The sequence below is a fragment of the Neophocaena asiaeorientalis genome, unplaced genomic scaffold, assembly GCF_003031525.2.
Source record: "Neophocaena asiaeorientalis asiaeorientalis breed wild unplaced genomic scaffold, Neophocaena_asiaeorientalis_V1.1 scaffold548, whole genome shotgun sequence".
NCBI classification, from domain to species: Eukaryota; Metazoa; Chordata; class Mammalia; order Artiodactyla; family Phocoenidae; genus Neophocaena; species Neophocaena asiaeorientalis.
This window is the reverse complement of record NW_020172009.1, coordinates 598,213-624,824: the sequence shown is the minus strand read 5'-3', so window position 1 is coordinate 624,824 and position 26,612 is coordinate 598,213. Positions and strand designations below refer to the sequence as shown.

The following is a 26,612-nucleotide window of genomic DNA, read 5'->3' as shown; positions in this document are numbered from 1 at the left end:
CTTTGTTTTTCTCTTTCTGACTTTCTTCACTCTGTATGACAGTCTCTAGGTCCATCCACCTCACTACAAATAACTCAATTTAGTTTCTTTTTATGGCTAATATTCCATTGTATATTTGTGCCACATCTTCTTTATCCATTCATCTGTCGATGGACACTTGGGTTGCTTCCATGTCCTGGCTATTGTAAACACAGCTGCAATGAACATTGCGGTACATGACTCTTTGAATTATGGTTTTCTCAGGGTATATGCCCAGTAGTGGGATTGCTGGATCGTATGGTAGTTCTATTTTTAGTTTTTTAAGGAACCTTTTTCCCTTGCTGCTTTTAATATTTTTTCTTTGTATTTAATTTTGGATAGTTTGATTAATATGTGTCTTGGCGTGTTTCTCCTTGGATTTATCCTGTATCGGACTCTCTGCACTTCCTCGACTTGATTGACTACTTCCTCTCCCACATGAGGGAAGTTTTCAACTATAATCTCTTCAAATATTTTCTCAGTCCCTTTTTTTTTCCTTCTTCTTCTGGGACCCCTATAATTCTAATGTTGGTGCACTTAATGTTGTCCCAGAGGTCTCTGAGACTGTCCTCAATTCTTTTCATTCTTTTTTCTTTATTCTGCTCTGTGGTAGTTATTTCCCCTATTTTATCTTCCAGGTCACTTATCCGTTCTTCTGCCTCAGTTATTCTGCTATTGATTCCTTCTAGAGAACTTTTAATTTCATTTATTGTCTTGTTCATCATTGTTTTTTCTCTTTAGCTCTTCTAGGTCCTTGTTAAACGTGTCTTGTATTTTCTCCATTCTATTTTCAAGATTTTGGATCATCTTTACTATCATTACTCTAAATTCTTTTTCTGGTAGACTGTGTATTTCCTCTTCATTTGTTTGGTCCAGTGGGTTTTTACCTTGCTCCTTCATCTGCTGTGTATTTCTCTGTCTTCTCATTTTGCTTAACTTACTGTGTTTGGTGTCTCCTTTTCTCAGGCTGCAGGTTCGTAGTTCCCATTGTTTTTGGTGTCTTCTCCCTGTGGGTAAGGTTGGTTCAGTGGGTTGTGTAGGCTTCCTGGTGGAGGGGACTGGCACCTGTGTTCTGGTGGATGAGACTGGATCTTGTCTTTCTGGTGGGTAGGACCACGTCCGGTGGTGTTTTCTGGGGTGTCTGTGACCCTTATTATGACTTTTAGGCTGCCTCTCTGCTAATGGGTGGGGTTGTGTTCCTGTCTTGCTAGTTGTTTGACATAGGGCATCCAGCACTGTAGATTGCTGGTCGTTGAGTGCAGCTGGGTCTTAGTGTTGAGATGGAGACGTCTGGGAGAGCTTTTGCCGTTTGATATTATGTGGGGCTGGGAGGTCTCTGGTGGACCAATGTCCTGAACTCAGCTCTCCCATCTCAGAGGCTCAGGCCTGACACCCGGCCAGAGCACCAAGACTCTGTCAGCCACATGGCTCAGAAGAAAAGGGAGGAAAAAGAAAGAATCCAAAAAAAGAAAGAAGCCCAAAGAGCTTTTGTTAATGTGAGTTATATCTAGTGATGTTTACCCTGTTAGAAATTAAAACCATGAAACACTTAAAATAGCTGTTATTAATCCATTTAGAAATGAGTAATAAGCCCAATTCATGTTCACATAAATAACATAATTTTTGAAAAGCAGTATTTTAAAAATTACTGATAATGGCATTGTTTTACATCTTTGCAAATCTCTTTCATATCTGGCTTAATAAAATATAGCTGGATTCTCCTAAATGCTTCTACATTCCAAAGAAAGAAAGAACAAGTAATAAAATAAAGTTATTAAAATAAAAAAAATTATTAAAAATAAAAAACTTTAAAAGTAAAGAAAGAAAGAGAGCAACCAACCAAAAAACAAATCCACCAATGATAACAAGCCCTAAAAGCTATACTATAAAAAACAAAACAAACAAAAAAAACCAGACAGACAGAACCCTAGGACAAAGGCAAAAGCAAAGCTTTTGGGAAGTCTGAGGTCTTCGGCCAGTGTTCAGTAGGTGTTCTGTAGGAGTTGTTCCACATGTAGATGTAGTTTTAATGTACTTGTGGTCTCCACATCTTACTCCTCCACCATCTTGAAGGTGCCTGGTACATTCTGTACATTCTGCTTTTCTCCCTCAATGAAGATGAGCCTCTAACTGCTATGTTGCCTACCAAGCCAGAGTGGAGGAGATGATGCTTGCATTCTGCCCTTTTGTGGGAAGTAGCAATTTTAAATAAGGTGGTTAGGGAAGGCTTCACTGAGGTGATAATTGAACAATAATTTGAAGGGGGTGAGGTAGTTAGCCATGTAGACTTCTGGGGGAACAGCATTCTAGGTAGAGGGTATAGTCATTGGCAGGAGATTGCTTGGCATGTTTAAGGAACAGCTCAGACGTCAATATGGCTTGAGTGAAGTGAGCAAGGGGACAGTAGTAGCAGGAGTTGAGGTCAGAGATGTAATAGGATGGGGTCATATCTATAAAGGTCTCATAGGCTATTTAAGGACTTTGAGTTTTATTCTGAGCAAAGTGGGGGGCATTAGAAGGTTTTGAGCAGAGAATTAACATGGTGTGACATATTAAAAAATGGTCCTTGTGGCTGCTGTGTTGAGAATAGATTTTAGAGGAACAAAGATGGAAGTGGAAAGACCCAGCCAAAAGGCAGTAATTCTGGTGAGAGCTGATGGCAGTTTAGATCAGGGGAATGACAGTGGAACTGGGAAAAAGAGTTCAGATTCTGGAGAGATTTTGAAGGTAAGGTCAACAGGACTTCTTGATGAACTGAATAAGGGCTCCGAGAGAAAGCAAGGAGTAAGATGTTGACCTGAGCAACCTGAAGGAATGGAGTTGCTGCCAACAGACGTGGGCAAGGATACAGGTGGAGTAGGTTGGGGAAGGGGGATGACCAGAAGTTCTGTTTTGGACATATGAGCTTGAGATGACTATTAGACCTACTAGTGGAGCTGGACAAACAAAATCTAGCGAGAAAGGTCTGGGTGGAGATGAAGATCTGGGATTCTTCCACATATACATAGTATTCAAAGCCATGAGACTGGGGAGATCACCAAAGAGTGTAGAGTGAAAAGAGAGTAGACTAAGGATTTATCCCTGACATACTCCAACACTGAGAGGTTGGGGACAAGGAGGATCCAATAAAGGAGAATGAAAAGGTACAACCAATGATGTTGGAGAAAAACCAAGAGAGTATTGTATCTGGGAAGCCAAATGAGGGATGTGTATCAAGAAGGAAGCAGTGATCAGCTGCATAATATGCTGCTGAGAGGTCAAGGAAGATGGGAAGTGATATCAATCATTGAATTTGGCAACACAAAGGATGCTGAGTGCCCTGACACCAGTGGCTTCAGTGTCATGGTGGGTGGGGGTAGAATTTTGCTGCAAAGGGAAAGCAAAGAAAGAAAGTGCTATCTGGCAGGAAAAGTGCGTTCAAGGAAACTTTTTTTTTTTAAAGATTAGAACAATAACAGCATGTTTATGTGATGACTGGGATGATCCAGTAGAGAGTGAACAAAGATGTAGGAAGGAGAAAGGAAAGTCAGTGGCATCTTGTCCTTCAGGAGGTAAGGGGGGTGGGGTGGGATCTAGTGCATGAATGGAGAGATTGGCTTTGGACAACGTGGACAGATATGATGGTGAGAGTGCCTGGAAGTTTCCATCTGATTGCTGAGAGCGAGGATGGGGAGAGAGACGTTAAGGGTCTGAGGAGAGAGAAGTCGTGAAAATAGTCATCTGAGAGAGTGAGGGAACTAAGCAAGATAGTACGATTGTTGGGTAGCATGAAGGGCTCATTTGAGACTTATGGTCATGAAATTAAAGGGAGACCAATAAGCAAAAGCTGTGTGTTTTTCTCCAGCCATGTTCAGCTCCATGATACTTATATATAGAGGGAGAGTTGGATTTTACTGGATTTGTGTATTAGCCAAGTGAGTTCTACCAAGTAAAAGAGGGACAGGAGTTTGGCTATGGAATTTAAGATTGGTAAGGAGAGGAATGAGGACATTACAGAGGGGAGAGACAGTGAAAAGATGGAGGAATCAACAGATCTGTGGTCCTAGGTAAGTGAAAGGAGTGATTTAATGACAATGTTTTGTATAAGTTGTACTTATATTTGTCATTGTCTTTTCTTAACGGCAGGTTATATTGGTTTTCTATTTACTGTAATAATACCGTTTTCTTTTTAAGGAAATAAAGGTATAGGTAGAATTCAACCAGGGCAAAATCAGGAAGATGGTGTACAAATGTCCAACTTCTGGAAAACACTGGGTTAGATCTTCACATTTCACCCAGAGAAAGTGCTACCTAACCCAGAGTGACAGGAAAACTATTTGGCCACAAGTAGTCCCACTTCTCGAGGGTGAAGGGAACTAAAATGTTCTAACCCAGTGATTCTCACACTTTTTGATTCTGGGACTTCTTATACTCTTAAAAATAATCGAGGATCATAGGGAAGTTTTGTTTATGTGGGTAACAGCTATTGGCATTTTCATTATTAGAAATTAAAACTGAGAAGTTTTAAAATAACAAGAAACCCATTACATGTTAACATAAATACCGTATTTTTAAGAAAAATTGTTCCATTTTCCATAATTAAAAAAAGAGTGGTATTGTTTTACATTTTTGCAAATTTCTCTTACATCTGGCTTAATAGAAGCTAGCTGGCTCGTACCTACTTCTGCCTTTATCTGTTGTGATAGCGCATGTCTAGAGATCACCACTGTATATTTGTAACAGAATCAGAGTAGAAGAGGCAAATAATGTCTTGGATTACTATGAAAATAGTTTCACCTTGTAGATGCCCTGAAATCGTCTTAGAGACCCACTTCAAGAACTGTTGAACTGTTGAGTAAGGGAGTGGGGGTGAGAGGGAGGTTTTTGGTATCCCTGAAGGCTGAGGAGTATAGAATACTGGAGAGGCCTGTGAAGAAGAATCCAAAAGACAGGGTCTTGATCAGCAAGGCATCTCTGGGCCTCAGTTTCCTCATCTCTGAAATGGAGATATCATCCCTGCCCAGGCCATCCCACGGAGAGCGGCGAGGGCCAAATGAAACCATAGAAGAGCACTTTGAGGGTTTCTATACTCTACAAATACAATGTCTAAAACAGCCTTGAAAATCACCAAACACTACCCCTCCTATCTGTGAAAATAAACTAACATTCTTTGCACTGGCAGCTTCTGAGCAGGGATTTTTTAAGTGCTTCTTGGCTTTGCTGATGGCCATTTGCATTTTCTTTACAGCTGGTCGATGGAGTGCTCCAGCTGGAATACCATTGCCCAGGTGGCTTCTACAGAAATCTTTCCTCCCAGTCTCGTGTGAATGACCAAGAGTGGCACTCTGTTCTGGTGGAGGAGACAGATACTTCCGTTCACCTGTCGGTTGACAGTGCAGCCAACGCCTCCCTTGCGCTCCCAGAGAACTGCTGGAGTCTGAGGCCTGAAAGGGACCTCTTTCTGGGTGGCCTTGTCCTCTTGCATTCTTTCCCAAATGTCTCCCAGGGCTTCGAAGGCTGCCTGGATGCTGTCATGATCAACGGAGAGGCGCTGGAGCTGCTGGCCCATGGCAAGAAGGTGGCGGGCATGCTGGAGAGGCGGGCCCTCACCCAGTGTTGCCTCCACAGTGACCAGTGCAGCCAGAACCCGTGTCTCAACGGTGGAAAGTGCTCACAGACCCGTGGGGCAGGTAAGGCTAGGGCTGACCCTGAGGCTTATCCCAGGAGGCTCTGCAGAGGACCCTGCCAGGTTGAACTAGCAATCGTGTATCACCATAGAGTTTACCAAGCCGATTCCTCCACCACAGTCCTATGAGGGAGGGAGCGGGGGTGGAGGGCGGAGAAGAGAGCCATTTAAACTCCATTTTACTGCTCAGGAAACCACCGGGCTACGTAAGGGATACCCAGAGAGGTAAAGGAACGCACCCAAGGTCACAGGGCTGTTAAGCGAGAGGCGTGCTCAGGGTGCAGATCTCAGTGGAAATATCCCCCTCTTCCCCTTACTGTCTGGTGAGTAACGAGTAGGGATCTGCTAGGTTTACACCAGGGGAGGCCAGTAGTCTTCTTTCTCCCTCAACAAGAACTATCTTTCTTTCTCCTTTTTTTTTTTGGATGGGGGAAGGGTACGAATGGAGACCTCTGATGTAGAAGGCTGAAGTCATCACACATCTCAGTGTCATCATTGGTGCGCGCTAAGTTTCTCTCTCCCTCTCTTTTTTTTAAAATTTATTTTTGGCCGCGTTGGGTCTTCGTTGCTGTGTGCGGGCTTTCTCTAGTTGTGACAAGCGGGGGCTACTCCTCGTTGCAGTGCGCGGGCTTCTCATTGCGGTGGCTTCTCCTGTTGCGAAGCAGAGGGTCTAGGCGTGCAGGTCTCAGTAGTTGTGGCTCATGGGCTCTAGAACGCAGGCTCCAGTAATTGTGGCGAATGGGCTTAGTTGCTCCGCGGCATGCGGGATCCTCCGGGACCAGGATTCTAACCCGTGTCCCCTGCATTGGCAGGCGGACTCTTAACCACTGCGCCACCAGGGAAGCCCAGTTTCTCTTTCTTATTGCCCTTTATACTCCACTGCCTTCTCCCTTCCTCAAACCCATAGGCAAACATTTAAAGTTTTAAAATGAGTTCTTTCAAAATGTAAGAACTCTTTTTCACATGCTTGAATTTCTAACTTATATAACTGGTATATCATGTTTTACAGTTTTCCATCCACGCTGCCACGAGTAATTCTTATTCATTGCTTTTAATTGCGGCTCAATACTCCAAGGCGTGCACGCGCTCACCTTTCCCCTCTGGACTCTCCCAGCAATGGACATCCCACCTCCATCAACAATGCTGCACTGAACATCCTCCCACATCATGTTACAAACCTGTGTGAGAACTTTTCACACATACACACATACATACGCAACACCCAGAGACGGAATTCACATACTCAGAGTATGCAAATAGTTACTTTGACTAAATCGGGTCAGACTGCTGTCCAGCATGGCCGCAGCAGTCTGTACTTCCACCAGCAAGTGCGTGAGATTCCTAGGCCCCTACATCTCTGTCAACACTTGGCATTCTCCCATTTTCTAATCTTTGCCTGACAAATAATACTGTCATTTCTACCTAAGATACCCAAGGAGTCCATCACTTCTGCATCCCCACCGCCATTGGTCTGACCCCAATCCCCATCACCTCTCTTCTTTTCTTCTGCACCAGCCACCTCCCTGCTCTCCTGCTTCTCTCCCTCTACTAGCATCTTCCAGCAGGGCACCAGAGAGATCTTTAAACAATGTAGATATGAGCACATCGCTTTCCTGCTTGGAATCTTGCAGTGGCTTCCCCTTGCCGTTCAGATGCCGTTCAGATGGAGTCCCAATTCCTAATTCCTTCCTGTGGGTCCTATGCCCTGGCCCCTCCCACCTGCTGGTCCACCCTGGTGACATGCCACACCCTCTCCTCCAAACCTTTGCACACGTTCTCCTCTGCCTGAAACATCTTCCTCTTTGCCCCTTTATCTTTTTGCCTGGCTAATTTTTACTCAACCTTCAGGTCTCAACTAAAATATCACCTCCTCCAGGAAACCTCCCCTGGTGCCTAGTTTAGGCTAACTCCTTTCCCCAATGCTTCCCTTCAATAAAACTAATTTTTATGATAATTACTAATATACTGATATTATCTACAACTATCTCAGTTTGAACCCCCAAATTGCCATTTGCTTGCTGTGTGACCCTGAGCAAATGGCATGCATTCCCCGAGCCTCATTCCCTGACCTGCCATCAACTTGTACCTGTCCCTGATGAGGACAATAACAGTAACCAATCTCAGGGCTGTCGGGAGGATCAAATGAGCTAATACATGAAGATTCTTAGAACAACGATTACAATAAATAGTGTTGTCTAGGATGACGATACTCATTATTATCCTTTAGATGCCTATTCTCTGTAGTCTGTAAGTTGTTTGAGGGCAGGGATCCAACCTTCTTGTCCAGCAGGGCACCAGTGCCTACCACAGTGCATGTGGCAGAGAGAGGCACTCAATAACTACGTGTGAACACTGGGATCTGCAAACACACGAGAACCTGTCCCCTGGGGCCACTGGACCAGAGTGCTCTCTCATGGCCCTGCCTTTCTCCCCAGGCTATGTCTGCACGTGCCCCTCACAGTTCTCCGGGAGGCACTGTGAACAAAGGAAGGAGAACTGCACTTCGATGCCCTGCCTGGAAGGTGGAACTTGCATCTCTTCCCCCGAAGGAGCCCCCTGTATCTGCCCTCACCCCTACATGGGAGACAGGTAAGCACAGGAGAGGTCCCCTGCCATTGGTTCCTCTCCCTGAGTGTGGCACCACTGGGGGATGACCTCTGCACTCTGACCCCTAGAGAGGCCAATGGGCAGCCAGGGGCTGAGTGCTCTGGTTACCTGGCTTCTTGGCCTTTTCCACGTGTCAAGGCTTCTCCCTCCCACCACCTGCATCAGAACACTCTGGGAGGGGAGGTGCTCGTTAAAAAGACAGATTTCCCAAGCCCTATTCTGAACCTACTGAATTGGACTCACTAGGCTGGGGCCAAGGAATCTGCAGATCTTCGGGCAGTTCTGATCTTTGCTGAAGTCTGAAAGTAGCTAAAGCTCTTATTCTCTTGCTCTGGACCGTGACTTCCCAGAAAGCGGCCTGGGGGTAATGATTCCACTTGATTCAGGCACTGCTGTGGGCCTCAAACCCCACCACTAGCTACCTGTGCCTTGTATTATGCTGGCCTGCGGGGTTGTAAGGGAAGGAGAATCATCCCTAGAATCCTAGATGTAAAGAGGCTTTGGCAATTCTCTGGTTTTATGGCTCCCCAACTTGGAAACCTTTAAAAATCATGAGGGGGACTTGTGAAAAATACAGATTCCTGGACCAACTAAACTGTAATCTCCAAGGAAGGAGATTCTCCAAGGATTCTACTTATAACAACAAGGTACCCCCTTGCTGTCAGTGGGTACATAAGAGATCCAATGATATAGTCCATCCACCCAATTTACAGATGAAACTGAGGCCCAGAGAAGGAAAGGGCCTGTCCAAGGCTCCCCCGTGTGTTTAAGATCCAAGTCCTTTCTTTCAGCACCTGGCATTTCCAGCCCCACTGTGCGCCTCACTCTGCAGCAGGGGATTCTCTCCATCCAGCAGATGTGTTAGGGCAGGGGTCCCCAATACTCGGCCAAGGACCGGTCCGAGGCCTGTTAGGAACCTGGCCGCACAGCAGGAGGAGAGTGGCGAGTGAGGGAGCGAAGCTTCATCTGCTGCTCCGGATCGCTCCCCATCGCTCGCATTACCGCCTGAACCATCCCCTCCCCACACCGGCCCATGGAAAAACTGTCTTCCGTGAAACCGGTCCCTGGTGCCTAAAAGGTTGGGGACCATTGTGTTGGGGGACACTTCCTGGCTGAAAGCGGTGTTTGCATTTTAAAAGAGAATTTGGGGAGGCCAACGTGTAACCCAAAGGACAAACTGTTGGTGGTGAAATTTCAGGCACTGGGACTCACGTGGGATGGAGGGAGCCTTTCCCAATGTCCCTCAAAAGTATGCTAACGCATATATATGGAATCTAAAAAAAAAAAACAAAAAAAATGGTACTGATGAACCTAGTTGCAGGGCAGGAACAAAGAGGTAGACATAGAAAATGGACTTGAAGACATGGGGTGGGAGGGCGAAGCTGGGGCAAAATGAGAGTATCATCGACATATATACATTAGCGAATGTAAAATAGTTGGCTGGTGGGAAGCAGCAGCATAGCACAGGGAGATTGGCTAGGTGCTTTGCGATGACCTACAGGGGTGGGATGGGGCGAGGGGAAGGAGGCTCAAGAGGGAGAGGATATGGGGACATGTATAAGCATGTCTGATTCGCTTTGTTGTGCCACAGAAACTAACACAGTACTGTGAAGCAATTATACTCCAATAAAGATCTATTAAAAAAAAAAAAAAGTAGGTAAAGCTGACTATAGAAGTCTCCTAGGAGCCTCACACCAATGAAAGCCAAGCTGAAGGTGACCTGAGAGGTCATATGGTTCTAGGGGGTTCTCTCTGAGCAAGCTGTCCCGTGTAAGGTCTGTGTGGAGCCATGCTGGGTTCCTGCGACCTCCTGGTGAGGGACAGAGGGAACACTGGCGCCTGGTTACCATTGCTGGGTGACTGCTGACTTGTATCTGGGACCCTGACCCGAAGGACAGCTAGGTTGCTGGCTGCCTCTACCACAGTATATGATTGGAAATTTGACCTCAGTGGTAGGCAGTGTATCCAATGCCTAGATCTCACGGGTGGAACATAATGGACTTGCCCAGAGCCTAGATTCAAATGGTCATGAACAAGGGTATTGCTGAGTCTCATACCTCACTGGTAGAGGATGATGTGAAACTGAAGTTGATGTGTTGATATGTGTGATAATTACTTTTTTTTTTTTTTTTTTTTTTGGTGGGAAATTGGAGAGGCAGGCTTGAGTGCAGGGGTTTTTATCCCATACATCTTTTAAGAGGGGACATGGAAAGGGCAGTATAGTGACTCAGTCCCCTGACTACTTCTCTGTGTCTGCAGGTGTGAAATGGAATCAAGGGGCTGCTCAGAAGGACACTGTCTTGTCACCCCTGAGATCAAAAGGGGGGACTGGGGACAGCAGGAGATTCTGATCATCATAGTGGTCCTACTGGTCATTGTCATAATCTCTACTGGGCTTCTCTTCTACTGCCACCGTTGCAAGTCCCACAAGCCCGTGGCCATGGAGGACCCAGACCTCCTGGCCAGGAGTGTTGGTGTTGACACCCAAGCCACACCTGCCATTGAGCTCAACCCCCTGAGCACAAGCGCCTGCAACAACCTGAACCAAGTGGAGCCCAGCAAGACCTCAGGTCCAAATGAACTCGTCACTTTTGGACCCAGCTCTAAGCAACGGCCAGTGGTCTGCAGCGTGCCTCCCAGACTCCCGCCGGTGGTGGTCTCTTCCCACTCTGACAATGAGGCCATCATTAAGAGGACCTGGTCAGGCGAGGAGATGGGTCAGTACAGCCCACAGGCCTTTAGCCTCTGGGATTGATGGAACAGGGTAATAGACTGAAACACTCCATTATCTGAGCCACCATCCAGTCCATGAAGGGACGTGGTCAAGGTCACGGTGCACTAGTGGGCTGCACCAGATCCCAGGTCTCTGGACTCAGAGTCTGTGCCTCATTCCGCTGTACCATGATCTACTCCTCTAACTTCCAAGACATTCCACAGGATTGATGTCCATGGCAGAAACCTGTAGACCCTGGATGGGGTGGGTAGGATCCCTGAAGTGAAAAGGGGGCTTCTGTATATTTATGCTTTTCTGGAAAGGGAAAGAGAGGCAGTCGTCCAAGCTTCTGGCTGCCCAGTCTAGAGGTACAGTAGCCTTGGGCCAGACCTGGCTGACCCAGAGGAGGGACCTTCACCCCCTCTCATCTTTGGCTCAGAAGGAGGTGAATTTGTAAAGCACTTTATATTTTCTGGCTTATTCAGTAATAGTTAAAACAAGTATTTGCTCTTTCTGCAAATTGGGTCCCATAATTGGGACCCATAAAGCCACAGTGACTTATTCTAACTTCCCCAACTATTCAGTAGCAGGGACAGAGGTAGGACCAAGGATGCCTGATCTCCAACCTTCGAAGCCACATCTCATTTAATCCCTCTCTGTGATAGATGCCATCACACCTCCTAGTCCAAAATATGTGTTTGTTTCCTTCAATTAAGGAGACAAAACTCGCCAGTAGGACTTGGGATAGAGCTGCTGTCTCCAGGAATGGGGGTGGGATGCATGGAGCCATTCAGATTCTTCCCTTATCCACTGACCCTTGGATCAGTGGCACAAATTTACAAGACGGGCTGGCTTTGAGTTAAACCTCTGGCTTTGAACTTGACCCCATTGGATTCTAGATATGAATCTAAGCTGCAAGAGACAACGCACAGACGGGCCACATACCCACCGACTCCTCGGCCCATCTGTACCACATGCTAAGTCATGTAGAGCAGCCCTAAGGCCAGTTGGAGCTTTCACCAGGGAATCTCAGAGCTCACCCTATCTTGCTGTTCCCTTTCAGTGTACCCAGGTGGAGCCACAGTCTGGCCCCCAACTTACTCCAGGAAGGAACGCTGGGAATACCCCCGCTCCGAAGGGACCCCCGGCCCTCTGCTGCCATCGCCTCGCTGCCACCGGAACCCAGCTGTGATGCCGGACCCCACTGGCCTCTACGGGGGCTTCCCCTTCCCACTGGAGATGGAGAACAAGCGAGCACCCCTTCCACCCCGGTACAGCAACCAGAACCTGGAAGATCTGATCCCCCGACGGCCCCCCAGTCCCCGGGAGCACCTGCTGGCCCCCTGTCTCAACGAGTACACAGCTATCAGCTACTACCACTCGCAGTTCCAGCAGGGAGGGGGAGGGCCAGGGCCCTGCCTGGCAGAAGGGGGCTACAAGGGGGTGAGCATGCACCTCAGCCGGGCCGGGCCCTCTTACGCCGACTGCGAGGTAGGGGGCGGGCGTCCCACGGGCCGGGGCCAGCCCCAGGCTCCCTCCAACTATGAGGGCTCTGACATGGTGGAGAGTGATTATGGGAGCTGTGAGGAGGTCATGTTCTAGCTGCCCTCAGACGGAGGCAAGGGGGAGGCCGAGGACTTGGCGCCTTCCCCTGTCTGGCGGGGAGCCAGTTGAGCGTGGCTGGGAAAGTGGGAGGGAAGCCCCCATACCCAGTCCGGGTTGCCACATCTTGAAATGTGCTCTTCCAGACCCCCAGCTAGTCCCTGAGGATGGAGGGAAGCTGAGGGTAGAGCTCCAGAAACAGCACTAGGGCCCCCAGCAGAAAGGGTGTGCACAGAGCCGTTACCCTTGAAACCCAGGAAAAACGGACTCCTGGGATGGGTAAGAGGCAGTGTGCGTCTCCCTGACAGTTCCTAGGGAGTCAGGGCCTGAACGGGCCTGTCGGACGCATTCTTAGACCTGCCCGTTGCTGCACACACTGCAGGCCGAGGTGGGATCATGCCTCACAGGCAAGCACCACAGCTGCTGAGAGACACGGTCCAAGGTCACCGACCCTGCAGGGCAACAGGGTGTCCTAGGGGCCGAGAGGGGAGCAGCAGGGGAGCAGCTACCACATGGCACTTGTACGCCCTGCCTGCCTCGCTGCAGAGTCTGCTCCACGTCAGGCACCGAGCTAGGCATCAGGCGTAAGACAGTGAACTATGGCAACAAGGGTTCCCAAGGAGCATCACTTGGCCTCAGCCTCCTGGAGGTCCCACTCCTCTAATCTAATTCCAAACACCTTGAGCCTCCTCTTTAAGTCTGACTTAAAGCCTGACTTTCTACTAGCCAGGGCCTGCCAGGATCTGTGCAGCCCCTGAACCGTCTTTGTTAAAGAATTCAGACCTCATGGAACTCTGGGTTCGTCAGCCCAAGTTTCGCAAGCACTTTGGGCCAAAGGCAAGAAGGACATCATTCTTCATTTTAAAAAAAATTCTTAGGCACTTTTCAACCTTGCTGTCTGGATGAGTTGCCCCAAAGGGATTTTTCTTCCATAGACACAAGGAAGTCGGAACTCCTATGCAGGGAAGGGTGGAAGCAGGGAGCCAGACATCAGGAGTATCCTTTCCTGCCCCTCTGTTTCAGAGGCCTGCCAATCCAAGTGTTACCTGCAGCGACTCAACCCTATGCATGGAGGGTCATTGTGGGCCTGTGTCTGCACATGTGGGTGCTCATGTACAGTACGTGTGTACACATGTGCAGAACATATGTAGCCCGGAGTGGTAGGGACCAGAGACTTCTGGTGGCCTTGCCACTCCCTCACCTGCCAATCCCTGTCTCCGGTCCACTGCCTTTTCATGTGTCTTGCTTCTGGAGATGAAAGTCTAAAGGAAGAGCAATAGCCACTCTTACCCATAGGGCTGCTGCCTCCAGCAAGAGGGAGCTGTGTGGGTGACAGGGTGTTTGCGTGCATGGTTCATGGCTGTGCGGGCGACTGTGAGCGTGAGTGACGGGATGCCTGGTTTTACTGGTTATTTGTGGTTGTTGTTTTTTTTTAACAATAAAATATCTTTTTTACTGTTATTTTCCGTGTCACTTAGGCTGTTTGGTCAGGGGAAGGTCACAAGGGTCTATAGGCCCTTCCAAGCTGAGGTTCATGGGATTTAGGGGCTGGAAGGGGCCCCAGAGGTCATTAAGCACCATGATTCTCAAACCTTGCAAAATGGCTAAAATACAGATCTCTGAGGCCCACACATATAAAATCAGAACCTCTGGGAGAAGGGCCCAGGACACTATTTGGAAAAAAGACCTCTAGTTCTGATACAACTGTGCATAGTTAGTGGACAAGTCTGCTAAGCAGCAGGTGAATGAAAGGCCCTGGACAAGACTTCAGGACTGCTGACCGCCCCCCGCCCCGGCCAGCACCCTTGGCCACACATCGCACTGGTCAGGGAGAGGGGACAATATCGCAGGTTTGGGAGGCCAGCCTCCTGATGCCCAGAGTCAGCCTTTGGCGCTGCTCCACAGCTCGCCCTGAAGCCCAGCTGGACGTGAATGTCACCAGGCAACCTGGTCCGTGCGGGCCTTGAGGGTACAACACCAAGACTGGACAGTCCAGTCCCTGCCGACAGGCTCCCAGTGCAGGTGGGCAGAGAAGGCACGTCCATGGGAGGCACCATAGCAGACCGTGGCTCTGGGGTCCGATGGGCTCGGTTCCAAACCTGCCGTGCCACACACTAACGTGGTCTCAGGCAGGTATGACCGGGCCTCTCACTGTTCAGTAAAATGAAGAGTAAATAATATCCCTATTCTCAGGGATACGTTCAAAGAGCTTATAGCAGCATAAACAATAACTGGTGACCATCACGCTAGGGCACGACACTGGGTAGTATACAAACGGGATTAACTTATCAGACCTGTGCGGGAAGTCACAAATAACCTCGTCCAGTTTCGCCCAAATTTCTGTTGCTTTGCTTAACACTTTTATGATTTTTGTCCTGATAGAATAACACCTGTACTATTATTTACTAAATTGTTTTTACTGTACTTAGATTTTAAAAAATGTTTTTATTCACCTTAAAAGGATAATATCCATAAAAGAAAAGATCTGAAAATTCCTATTTTTTGTAGCGCACATGAAGATACATAAACATTCTGGTTTTCACAATGACTGTCTAAGGCCCTCTAAATCATCTCTGGGAAACACGGATCTAGTCCATCTTTGTTCTCAATGTTCCTCACCCTGAGGCCTGCAGAAGAGAAGGGGTTTGTGTGAAGTTCCACAGGTAGAACTTAAGAGCAGGGACACCACATTCAGGTCTGACACCAGCCTTGGCATCTCCCTAAAATACCACATGCTCTTTTCCTGGATGGGGAGCCTCTCTCCACCCAGCCCACCTCTGTCCCCACCTGTCCCCTCCTTCCCTTCGTCCTCCTGAGCCTGCACCTTCATGGGTCAGCCACTAGAGGGCTCTCTGGGACCAAGAAGCAGAGCCGCAGAGGAGAAGGTTTTCAGGGAAATCCTCGCATCTCAAGGCACTGGGGTTCTGATTCCAAACGTCCTGAGTCTGACACAGCGTGACAGTGTCAGAGAAAGGCAGAGACCCAGACCTAGGCCTCCTGACCTGACCCAGGTGAAAACACAGCTCACCATAATCATCCTCACCACCACTACTGGCACTTGCTATATGACAGGTGCTGTGCAAGCACTTGGCATGTCTTATCTCATTTAATCCTCACCAAAAACCCGTAAGGTAAGTACTGTCATCTCTGTTTTACAGATGAAGGAACAGGAGGCATCCAGAAATGAAGTGGCTTGTAACTTACAGTAGTGACTCAAAGTGAAGTCACCCAGTTCATGAGTGACAGGGTCAGGATTCAATCCAGGGCTGCCAGACTCCAGAACTATGCCTTACATTTGGGTTCGTGAAACCAATTATAAATACAGGATATCAGAAGACTGAAGAATAGCAGAAACTAGTCCAAGGATCCAACTGAGTTCAGAGGCCAAGAACGTCACTATAATTCTAAGTGGTGTTAACAGCTGGAATGTCTGCTCGACCCCAGGGCTCAACTCCAGACCACCCTTGTAATCCTGCATCCAGTTCTGAGGCTGGGCCTTAAGAGCGGCCCAGTAACCTTGGGCATTGCTAGAGGAGGGCAGCTAGGAAGGGGGCGGGGCTGGGGGGGCGGCGAGGACTCACAACCACGTCCCACGAGGAAGGGCAGCCGTAATCCACCAGGGGCACCTGTAATCCACCAGGACCAATGGCAAGGGAATTGTGAGACAGCTCCTCGGATGGACAGCCTGCACTGCCACACCATCACACGGAGTTTCTCAAGGCCTTATGGAGAAGGTAGATACATCTTCCAGGAATCAGAGCAGTGCTCTGGAGGGACACACATCAGGTCTTGCGGGGAGAGCCGCAAAAAGTGACTATCTGGGGGTAGAAGAAGGGCAGACGGAGCCAAACCACTCTCCTGTGGAGTGAAGATTATGGAGATTCTATAAGATAGAGGGGGAGAAAGATACAGTATGTAAAGTTTTGAGATATGGAGTGACTTGCCCAGGGCCCACGCCGGTCCCCTAGAGAACAGCTGCCCCATCCCCCTGGCGCCACACCATGAACGGGTGAAACGCCTGCCCGCGAAGACACCGGGCCCAGGTGCAGAACAACAGCCCACGGTGCAGCATCTGAGGACAGGCTTTGGGAGTTCTCGGTGACTCTGCCAGCTCCACCGTGAGGAGCGGCACAGGCTGTGGCACCGAAAGAAGAGCAGGATCATTCCCAAGGACAGGGCTGGGGAACGACAAGCCTTCTGAATTTTCTCATGATTCCTCAACAGACCTACAAGGTCCAACCAAGGAAAGTGCTTGGTTAGATCCATAGGAAACTCAAAACTAATAGAGTGATGTCAACTCCTCACAGGCCGGGACACCATTCTCTCCTGAAGGAGACGACACTGCATTTAGTAACCAGCCAATTCCAGATACACGATTAGCCCCACAGACTGGCACTCATCCTGATCCGATCAACACCACAATCAACTCGTGATCTGGGGAAGTGGCCAAGTAGTCACGTCTCTCTAGCATCAGTAGCGAGGAGGTTAACCAGAAAAGCAGTGTTACAGCATCACCGAGAAGGAAGCCATAAATTCTGACAGAAGCAGCCAGGGAAGGTTCTAGAGAGCAGCAGCCACTGGAGCGGGGTCTTAAAGTTGAGCTTCAGACGGAGCACAGGGAGAAGGGCCAGCTGGGCTAAGAAAACAGCCCAAAAGGAAGGCCTGAAGGTTTTCAGTATTTCCGTAGTGCTGGGTGGTTCTGATGGGTGGGAGTGGAGGGACTGTGGAGCACACGGCGGGGAAAGCATCCTGGGTTCGTAATGTGGGAGGAGCTAGGTGCCCAGAGCAGGGCCTGGAGATATACTGTGTCCACCCAGGGATGTGAGGGGAGGAGTGACAGAATCAGGTAGCAGGGAAGTGAATCCTTCGAGCAAAAACATGAGGTCTGGAGTCAGACAGACCTGAGTCCACCATTTAGAAAATGTGTGATCTTGGGGACTTCTCTGGAGGTTCAGTGGTTAGGATGCCGCGCTTCCGCTGCAGAGAGCGTGGGTTCAATCCCTGGACAGGGAACTGAGATCCCGCATGCCGTGTGGTGTGGCCAAAAATAATAATAGAAAATGTGTTATCTTGGGCAAGTCATTTAACCTTTTATGCCTCAGTGTGAAAAGTGGGGATTATTACCAGCACCTTCCCTCACTGGATCTGAGCACTGAAGAAAATAATATAGGTAAAGTGCTTAGCACGGTTGGCATAGTAAATGTTTAGAAGATGTTAGATATTTTATCACTGCTATTAAAGAGGCAGATCTTAAAAAAAAAAAAAAAAAAAGAGGCAGATCTTTTCAGAGTATCCATGACCACACACCTTTGTTCCACAGCCAAGACAAAAAGACATCCCCCCAGCTTGGGGTAGTTAGGGGCTAAGTATATTAAGGCAGTGGTTCTTGATAGAGACCGTGGTGATTTCCAAACATACCTCTGCCCCAACACACACACACACACACACACACGCGCGCGCACGCGCAGACCTTTGACAATGTCTGGAGACACTTTGGGTTGTCATAACTGGCAGGGTGCAAGTGGCATCTAGTGGGTAGACTAGGGATGCTGCTAATCACCCTACAGTGCACAAGACAGTCCCCACAGCAAAGAATGATCCAGCCCAAAATGAACATAATATCAAGGCTGAGGAACTCTGTCCTAAGGAAACATATGTGGCCTTTAGGTAACGCGGTAGCAGCTGGGAACTTGGCCTGAGGCAAAAGTACACGTAGGCCAAGAATTGCAGTTACGGCATATGGTTTGCTCATTTATAAAAAGGCACCAGTCTGGATCCTACATTTGTCAGAGTAAATATCAGGGTGAGTAAAAAACAATCCATGTATATTTTATATATAATCTATATATACTATAAATATTCCATGACCAAGTGGGATTTATTCTAGGTAAGCTAGGCTGGTTCAATATTCAAAGATGAATCCATTTAATCTACCATATTGACCAGTGAAAACAGAAAAAATTTAAGATTATAGCAATTGATGCAGAAAAAGCATTCAACAAAATTAAGCCATTCAATGTTTTCAAGAAAAATCTCTCAGTACAGGAATAGAGGGGAACTTCTATAAAAATCTTACAGCTGGCATCATATTGAAAGGTGAAAGACTGAAGGCTTTCCCTGTAAGATCAGGTACAAGGCTAGGATGTTACTGGAACCACTCTTTTTAAACAGAGTACTGAAAGTTCTAGCCAGTGCAATAAGACAAAAAAAAAAAAAAAAAAGGTATACAGATCAGAAAAGAAGTACAACTACTTCTATTTGTAGACCACATGTGCTATCTACACAGAAAATCCCAAGAATTTTAACCAAACACTCACAGAACTACAAAGTGAGTGCAGAAAGGTCATAAGACAGGTTTAACACTCAAAAATAAATTTCATTTCTATATACTACCAATGAACACGTGGAAACTGAAATAAAAAACACATTACCATTTACAATTGCTCCAAAGAAAATTAAATACTTAGGTATAAATCTAACAAAACATTTACAAGATCTGATAAATGGCTAAAATAAAAAATAACATCACCAAATGCTGGCAAGAATGCAAAGAAACTGGATCATTCACACATTGCTGACAGAAACGTAAAATGGTACAGCCACTCTGGAAAATGGTTTGCAAAATACTTTTAAAACTAAAAATGGGCTTGCCATACAACCCAGCAATCGTACTGACATAACATCCCAGAGAAATAAAAACTTATCTTCATGAAGAAACTTGTACATGAGTATTCACAGCAGCTTTATTTGTAATAGCCAGACCTGGAAGCTATGCAAATTTCCTTCAATGGGTAAATGGATAAACAAACTGTGGTAGATCCATACCATGGAATAGTACTCAGCAATGAAGAGGAATGAACGCTTCATACATGCACCAACATGAATGATCCTCAAGGAAATTACACTGAGTGAAAGAAGCCAAACTCAAAAGGACACAGAGTATAATTACATTTATAGAACATTCATGAAATAACAATGACAGAGATGAAGAACAAACGGATTAGTGGTTGCCAGGGGTTAGGGGATGTTGGGAAGGTGCAGGGCATGGATGTGTCTGTAATGGGGTAGCATGAAGGAGTCTTGTGGTGATGGTACAATTAAGCATCTTGATTGCGGTAGAAGAAGCCACACATGATAAAACTGCTGAGCTACACACACAAACGCACATACACGAACATGCACACACTCAAACGAGGGCATATATAACTGGAGAAACAAGAATGAGTGCTATGGATTGTGCCAATGTCAATTTCCCGGTTTTGATAATGTGCTATAGTTATACGAGCTGTCAACACTGGAAGAGACTGGGTGGAAAGTGCACTGGATCTCCCTATTTCCCTGCACCTTCCCGTGAATCTATAATTACTTCAAAATAAAAAGCTTAATGTTTTTAAAAACCAAATTTTAAAGGAGGAAAATTATTTGAATGAATACCTTGCTAAAGAAGATAGACCAGGGGGCCAGAGAACCAAGGAATCAGGGAACTTGGGAACCAAGAAAAGAAGGAAAATGGTCAACTTGATGAAGAGGAAGGTGAAGGAGGAGGAGACAAGGTGATCAAGATGCTGGTTACATCGAGTAACAAAACCAGGAAACAGAAAACAGCCTCGCGCTTGCTGCTGGGGAACGAAATACTGATGTATACTACAACATGGACCTTGACAACATTATGCAAAGTGAAAGAAGCCAGAGAAAAAGGTCACATATTGCATGGTTCCATTTATATGATATGTCCAGAATAGGCAAATCCATAGAGACAGAAAGCAGATTAGTAGTTGCCAGGGGTTAGGAGGAGGGGGTGTATTAATCGTGGTTTCTGTTTTCTGTATTTTATGATGCTTTGACATCTTGGGGCCTTGTGGACCCAGAGGGGGTTTTGCCCCTCCCAGAGTCAGATAACTCCTGGAGAAAGCAAACAGCTTGCCTGAGGACATCCCTTTGAAATGCAAATCAATCAGTCCTGAGTGCAAACCCCAACCCAACTCATTTAATCAGTCTGGAACACAGTCTCTGCCCTCAATCACCCCAGGACCAGTTATGGACAACTAGGGACCACCTCTACAGCCCAGGCTGCTCAAAGTGTTTACCTACCTAACCCTAAGTCTGCTCAGCTTGCTAACCCTGCCCTGCCTTGCCTTTCCCACAAAAACCTCAATAAAGGCTCCTGCCCACATTTCCCCCTCTCCTGCCTCCGGATCACCCCTGGCACTTCCCCACGTGGCTCTGCCTACTGTTTCTGTGGATCTGTGAGTATAAAACCTTCGTCCTTCGTGACAGTCATATCTGTTTCTGTGTGCCTTACCATACCTAATTAAAACAAATCCCAGGTACATTTTAAAACAGGGGGGAATAGGAAGTGTTTCATGTGTATATGGTTGTCATTTGGGGTGATAAAAATATTCTGGAATTAGCTAGTGGTAATGGTTGCACATCACTGTGAATGAGCTGATTGCCTCTAGCGGTAAATTTTATTCTGTATTTCTGTACTTTGCATTTCTACATAGACAATCGTTGTCTATGAATAAAAGGTATTTTTTCAAAAAAAAAAGGCCAATGGTAAATAAGCCCAGGAAAAGATGCACAGCATCAGTAGTCATTAGGCAAATGCAAATTAAAATCACAATGAGGTACTACTACATATCCATTAAGATGGGTAAAACTTTAAAAACCACAATATGAAGTATTGGTGAGGATATGGAGCAAATGGAACTTTCACAAATTGTTGCTAAGAATCCAAAATGGTACATCCACTTTGGAAAGCAATTTTCCAGTTTCTTACAGAGTTAGTATACACTTAACCACACAACCTCACAATTCCACTCCAAGGTATTTACCAAAGAGTAATAAACACGTATGTCCACACAAATATCTGTACGTGAATATTTATAGCAGCTTTATTCATAACACCCCAAACTGGAAGCAACCCAAATGTCCAACGACTGGTAAATAAATAAACTACGGTTCAGCCACACTACAGAATATTATTCCGCAATAAAAACAAACTCCTGATACATGTCAGAACAGAGGTGAATATAAAAAGCATTATGCAAAGTGAAAGAAGTCAGACAGAAAGGACCATACTTAACGTTCCATTTATATGGCATTCTAGAAAAGGCAGAACTACAGTCAGTTCAGTTGTTTCCAAGGGCCGAGTGGCACAGGGATGGGATTGCAGAGGGGCACAAGGGACCTTTGGGTGGTAAAGGAAACATTCTGATCTTCATGGAAATGGTGGTTGGCATGCATTTGCCCAAACTCATCAAACTGTGCACTTAAAAAACAGGTGACTTAGGTAAATTATTCCCCAATTTTTAAAAAAAGAGGTGGGGGAGACCAAAGGCCAAGGGTCTAGTAAAGGGTACCAGTTGAAGACACACAGTTTCTTGGCATATGTCTGCAATGGGCTGGGTCTGAGGAAGCCAGCCTACTTGGCAAAATGCCCTAGCTAGACTTAGGACCCAAATCCAGTCCCTGTCACTCAATTTATGTCTGTGCAGGTGCAGTGGGCTTACCTTGAGGGTCTTGGTTACCTGGAAGGGGGGATTATGGCATTATGTACAGACATGAGCAGGAATAAAAACATGTAGAGGGGGCTTCCCTGGTGGCGCAGTGGTTGGGAGTCCGCCTGCCGATGCAGGGGACACGGGTTCATGCCCTGGTCCGGGAAGATCCCACATGCCGCGGAGCGGCTGGGCCCGTGAGCCATGGCCGCTGAGCCTGCGCGTCCAGAGCCTGTGCTCCGCAACGGGAGAGGCCCCAACAGTGAGAGGCCCGCGTACCGCAAAAAAAAAAAAAAAAAAAAAAAAAAAAAAAAACATGTAGAGGTGAACAGTCTAAGAAGGGCTGAATGCTCTGCCCAAAGCCAGTGAGCAAGACAAGATTATAATGAATGCATAACCAAAAAAAAGAAAAAAAGCAAGTAAAACTGCTTTTCTCTAAGTCGCGTACCGCTTCAGTTCAGCTAATGTTTCATAAAATGTTTCATAAGCCCTTCATGCCAGGTACTTTATAACATTCTCTCTAACCCTCTCAATAGTCCCTAAGGGTGGCCCTCCCTCCTGAGGCTGCAACAAAGAGGGCAAGGATGCCACTGCCTTGGGAAGGGCTTGGGTTTTCCAACCACAGGGCTCGCATACATATCCCGACTCCGCCCCTTGCTGGCTGGTGTCCTGGAAGAGTCACTGAATGCCTTTGACCCCCCTATCCACCCACCGCCAGTTCAGTAATAACACTGATCGTACAAAAGTCATCATACTTTCCCCACCTTCCTCTGTCAGTAAAGTCTTACACCTCAACAGTGTTCCTTGAGGGCTCTGCTTTTAGACAAGTCTAATCTAGTCAGCCAATGAAGATCAGTATTCAAATCATCTCGGGCAGCTTGGATGGCCTTGTTTTTCCTCTTAAATGTGACAAAAAGGGAGTCATCTCTTGCATGTCCTGAAATCTATCTTGTCACTTCCAGAAAGGTAGGTGTTACCTCTTGTATCAGTCAGGTTCTTCAGAGACACAGAAACAGTTAAGATGGAGATATTCATACTTACATATATACAGGAGGTGGTGGGGGAGACAATGAGGGGAAAACAGAAAGAAGGAGAGAGAGACACAGACAGGCAGACAGACATTTCAAGGACTTCAGTGATTGTGCAGGGTGGCAAGTTCAGAATTTACAGGGCCAGCTAGCAGCTGGAAACTCTTGGGCAGGAGTCGATGCTGCAATCTTGAGGCAGAATTTCTTCTTTCTCAGTGAAACCTCAGTTTTGCTCTTAAGGCCCTTTAGCTGATTGGACAAACCCCACCCATATTTGAGGATAATCTTTTTATTTAAACGCAACTGACTGTGGACATTAACCACATCTATAAAACATCTTCACGGCAACACCTAGGTTAGTGTTTGACTGAATAACTGGGTTATTCAATACAATCGCCCAACCACCTTGACACTTAAAACTGACCATCACAATTGTCTTGGGTGGTCATCTGACACACACAGAGGGGGCTGAGAATTCCTACTCAAGTTTTTGAGAGAAGCAGGAGCACACTTAGGAAGGGCAGGATTGTCTAACACAAAAATAACTACCGCCCTTTCTTGGGGACTCTCCATCCACAGATGGTTCTGCTGTTCCCACTACACCCCTGGATGAGCTCTGTGACATAAACCAGAAACATTTTGACATAACATCTAGTAAAGGGATCTGAGTGACCAAAAAAAAAAAAAAAAAAGTGAAAACAAGGACATAGACTGCAACCTCTCAAAAATCAAAAATAAAATTCATTTATTAAGGAAAAGTTTAACACATGAATCGTGTGCAGAACCCAAAATAAGATCTTCCATGAGCTCCAGCATGATCCACATCTCTATACATACCATGCGGGAAACACACATCCAACGCAGGCACATAACATACACAGGACTGTCTTGTTATCAAGACCTGCTGGAGGGTAGTTTTTCATATTCCTCTTATTCACACATCCACTGACATGTTCTACAACAGAGCCGCATGATTTTATTGTTCAGTAAAACAAAATCACTTCTACAGCACCACCTTGATTGAAACAAAAGAACACGGCTGACAACAGGCACCCTCACCCTCACTCCCCACTGCAACTCTGGCAACCTTAGATCAGCACCGTTTATGTCTCCTGGCCAGGAAAGGACCCAGTGGTACAAGGACAGGGAAGAAATGCCACAGGCAGATGCTGTGAGAGCAAACAGCCTTGCAACCAGCAGGACTGTCTAAAAAGTATTGGCCGTGATTTCAAAGACAAAGCACTCTCCTTTCCCCTTGGAGACGTGTAATGTACTTTGAAAAAATTAATTCTAAGGCAGACGTCAAGCCGACTCCTGTATACCAAGTCATGCCACTTACATTTTTTATTTCCACCGTGACAAAGCAGCTTTGTGTTCTGAGCGGGGCTGATGCCGGGTCTCGCCTTAACGTCCAATCGGCCATGAACTAAACTGAAACAGACCCCCTTGCGGTGAATAGTGAACAGAGGGAGCTGTAAACAGACATAAATTGAGACTCTGCACTTCCAAGAAGCATGAGGTGAACATGTAGTATTAAACACAGACGATGTTCTACAATTAGGAAGGGAGAAATTTTAGAAAAAAAGAGAGACAGGAGAACAGGGAGGGGGGAAGAGATTTTCCTAATGTACCTGTTTGCCTGGGGGTAGAGAGTTGAATGGTGAGCATCAGCCCGTGAATTTGGCTGGAGAGGTGAGTGACAGAGAAGGAGGGTGTAAGCGGCAGGTTCTAGGCTAAGACATGCCACACAGTCACATACCTCTGTGCAGATGAAGGGCTCCTAGCAGCTGGACAACAGCACAACATAAATATAAATAATGCCACTTGTGAATGGTACAACTTCTAGGAAAAAGGGAATAGTAGATGCTAGGTCATGCTGTTCCCAGCAAGAACCTACATTTAAGGAGAGGTATACTGCCTACAGGGAGTTGGAAACCTGCTCCCAATAGCGGCATTTGCAGGACAGAACAAGGGGCTCCGAGAAGCTACCTCTGGGCCGATGGAATCTGGGGTTGCCCTGGGGAGACTGGAGGAGGACACAGAGCCCAACAGCACTGGGCCAGAAAGCCCCACGGTTTGGTTTGGTCTGACAGATGTGGCCTCACACACCTGAAAGCCTTCGCTCTGCTGCTCCCCGATCAGTCTCTTACTGATGCTGGGGCTTTCTCACCAGAGACTAAAGCAGGGCCCAGGAAGAGGCTGGGCAGCTGGTTCCTAAGAGCACTGGGAGGAAAGCAGGCAGGGCTCCCTGACTGAGCAGCCCTGTGGGCAGCAGAGGAGTAAGCTTCCCTGAGCTGGCCCCGCGGGCTGCTTCCAGAAGAGGAAGGGCTTCCTCCACTACGACCTCTGGCCGACGCTTTACTCGATACCTCATTGCTGTGCAACTGCACTAGCCGGAAGGTCCCCATGGGGTCCGCCTTGCCTAGGTCTCCTGAAGCAGCCATGCCATCGGGCTGTCAAAGCAGCAAAAGCACGGGAATGCAATTGAACAGGACGAAGGCCAGGCCAAACTAGCCTTCCCGAAGCCCCAAGGCTAGAGCTGTCTCTCCTATGCACCACCTTCCCTGGGCAGGGGCTCTGAAGCAGGAGACCTGGGGCCAGAGGACCTCAGTATTGTGCCACCCAGTCCTCAGGTCCCAGCATCACAGTCCGGGTCTCAAGACCCACCTGGAGAGGACTGCCTCTAGCAGTGCCCAGAGCCTCCGCAGTGGAAGCTGTGGGTGGGCTACACATCTGACCCCCTTCTACCGGCCTGCACCTTCTCGCTGAAGACAACTCTCGGGACCACTCTGGAGAGACTGCTGGAACCGGGGCTTGCAAAGAGGAGCTGACAGTTCTTGAAATTACATTTTGGTACTAGAAGTTACTTAGAAAGCCCGAGGGCAGGGAAAGCCTTCAGAGGGCAGGGCTGCTGCCACCTCCAGCTAGAACCCTGGTCATGTAAGCACCTGTGAGTGACCACCAAAGAGCAGAAAGGATGGAGGAAAGTGTCATTTTCCTAAGGGAGACCAAATCACCACTGACTGCATCTTCCTAAGTGAATAAATTATTAGGTAGGTCAGGAGTCACTGCAATGAGAGAATCTGGCTTTGGAACAGAAGAGAAAGAAAAAGCTGGGGCTGTGAGGGCGAGTCACAGCCCCTAGGAGCTTTGGTGAAATACAAAAACAAAACCCCTGATAAAGTGGTGCTGTTCTCCCCACTTTCAGGCAAGAGCCTGGTAGCAGGGGTAGAGGACAGCAGAACCCTGTTATATATGCAGGGGAGCGCGCGCACACACACACACACACACACAGCTCAAGAGATGGAGAGTCAATGAACACCCTTCTGCAATACTTCTCACACCAAGAGGGAAGACGGGGCAGCCGAAAGCAAGGCAAGGGACCTTCCCCTGCCTTCTCGGCAGTTTGTTCCCAAACCTGAAGGCCGACCTTGAGGTGAGTCAGCCCTGAGGCTGTTTCTTTTCTGATACTCAGGGAA

The 26,612-nt window shown here is 47.2% G+C and overlaps 2 protein-coding genes across 4 annotated transcripts in view; one reads left to right on the top strand and one right to left on the bottom strand.

Annotated features, from left to right (window-relative positions):
* The window catches only part of FAT2 (FAT atypical cadherin 2), a 64,980-nt gene extending 52,098 nt beyond the window's left edge, over positions 1-12,882 (top strand). The window contains exons 20-23 of the mRNA XM_024749981.1: positions 5,246-5,687; positions 8,119-8,272; positions 10,550-11,007; positions 12,067-12,882. Coding sequence (XP_024605749.1) covers positions 5,246-5,687; positions 8,119-8,272; positions 10,550-11,007; positions 12,067-12,605 — 1,593 coding nt within the window. The 3' untranslated portion in view covers positions 12,606-12,882. The remainder of the gene's footprint in view (positions 1-5,245; positions 5,688-8,118; positions 8,273-10,549; positions 11,008-12,066) is intronic.
* The window catches only part of LOC112402869 (proton-coupled amino acid transporter 1), a 162,909-nt gene that overhangs the window by 87,689 nt on the left and 48,608 nt on the right, over positions 1-26,612 (bottom strand). The gene's annotated exons all lie outside the window — the stretch shown is intronic.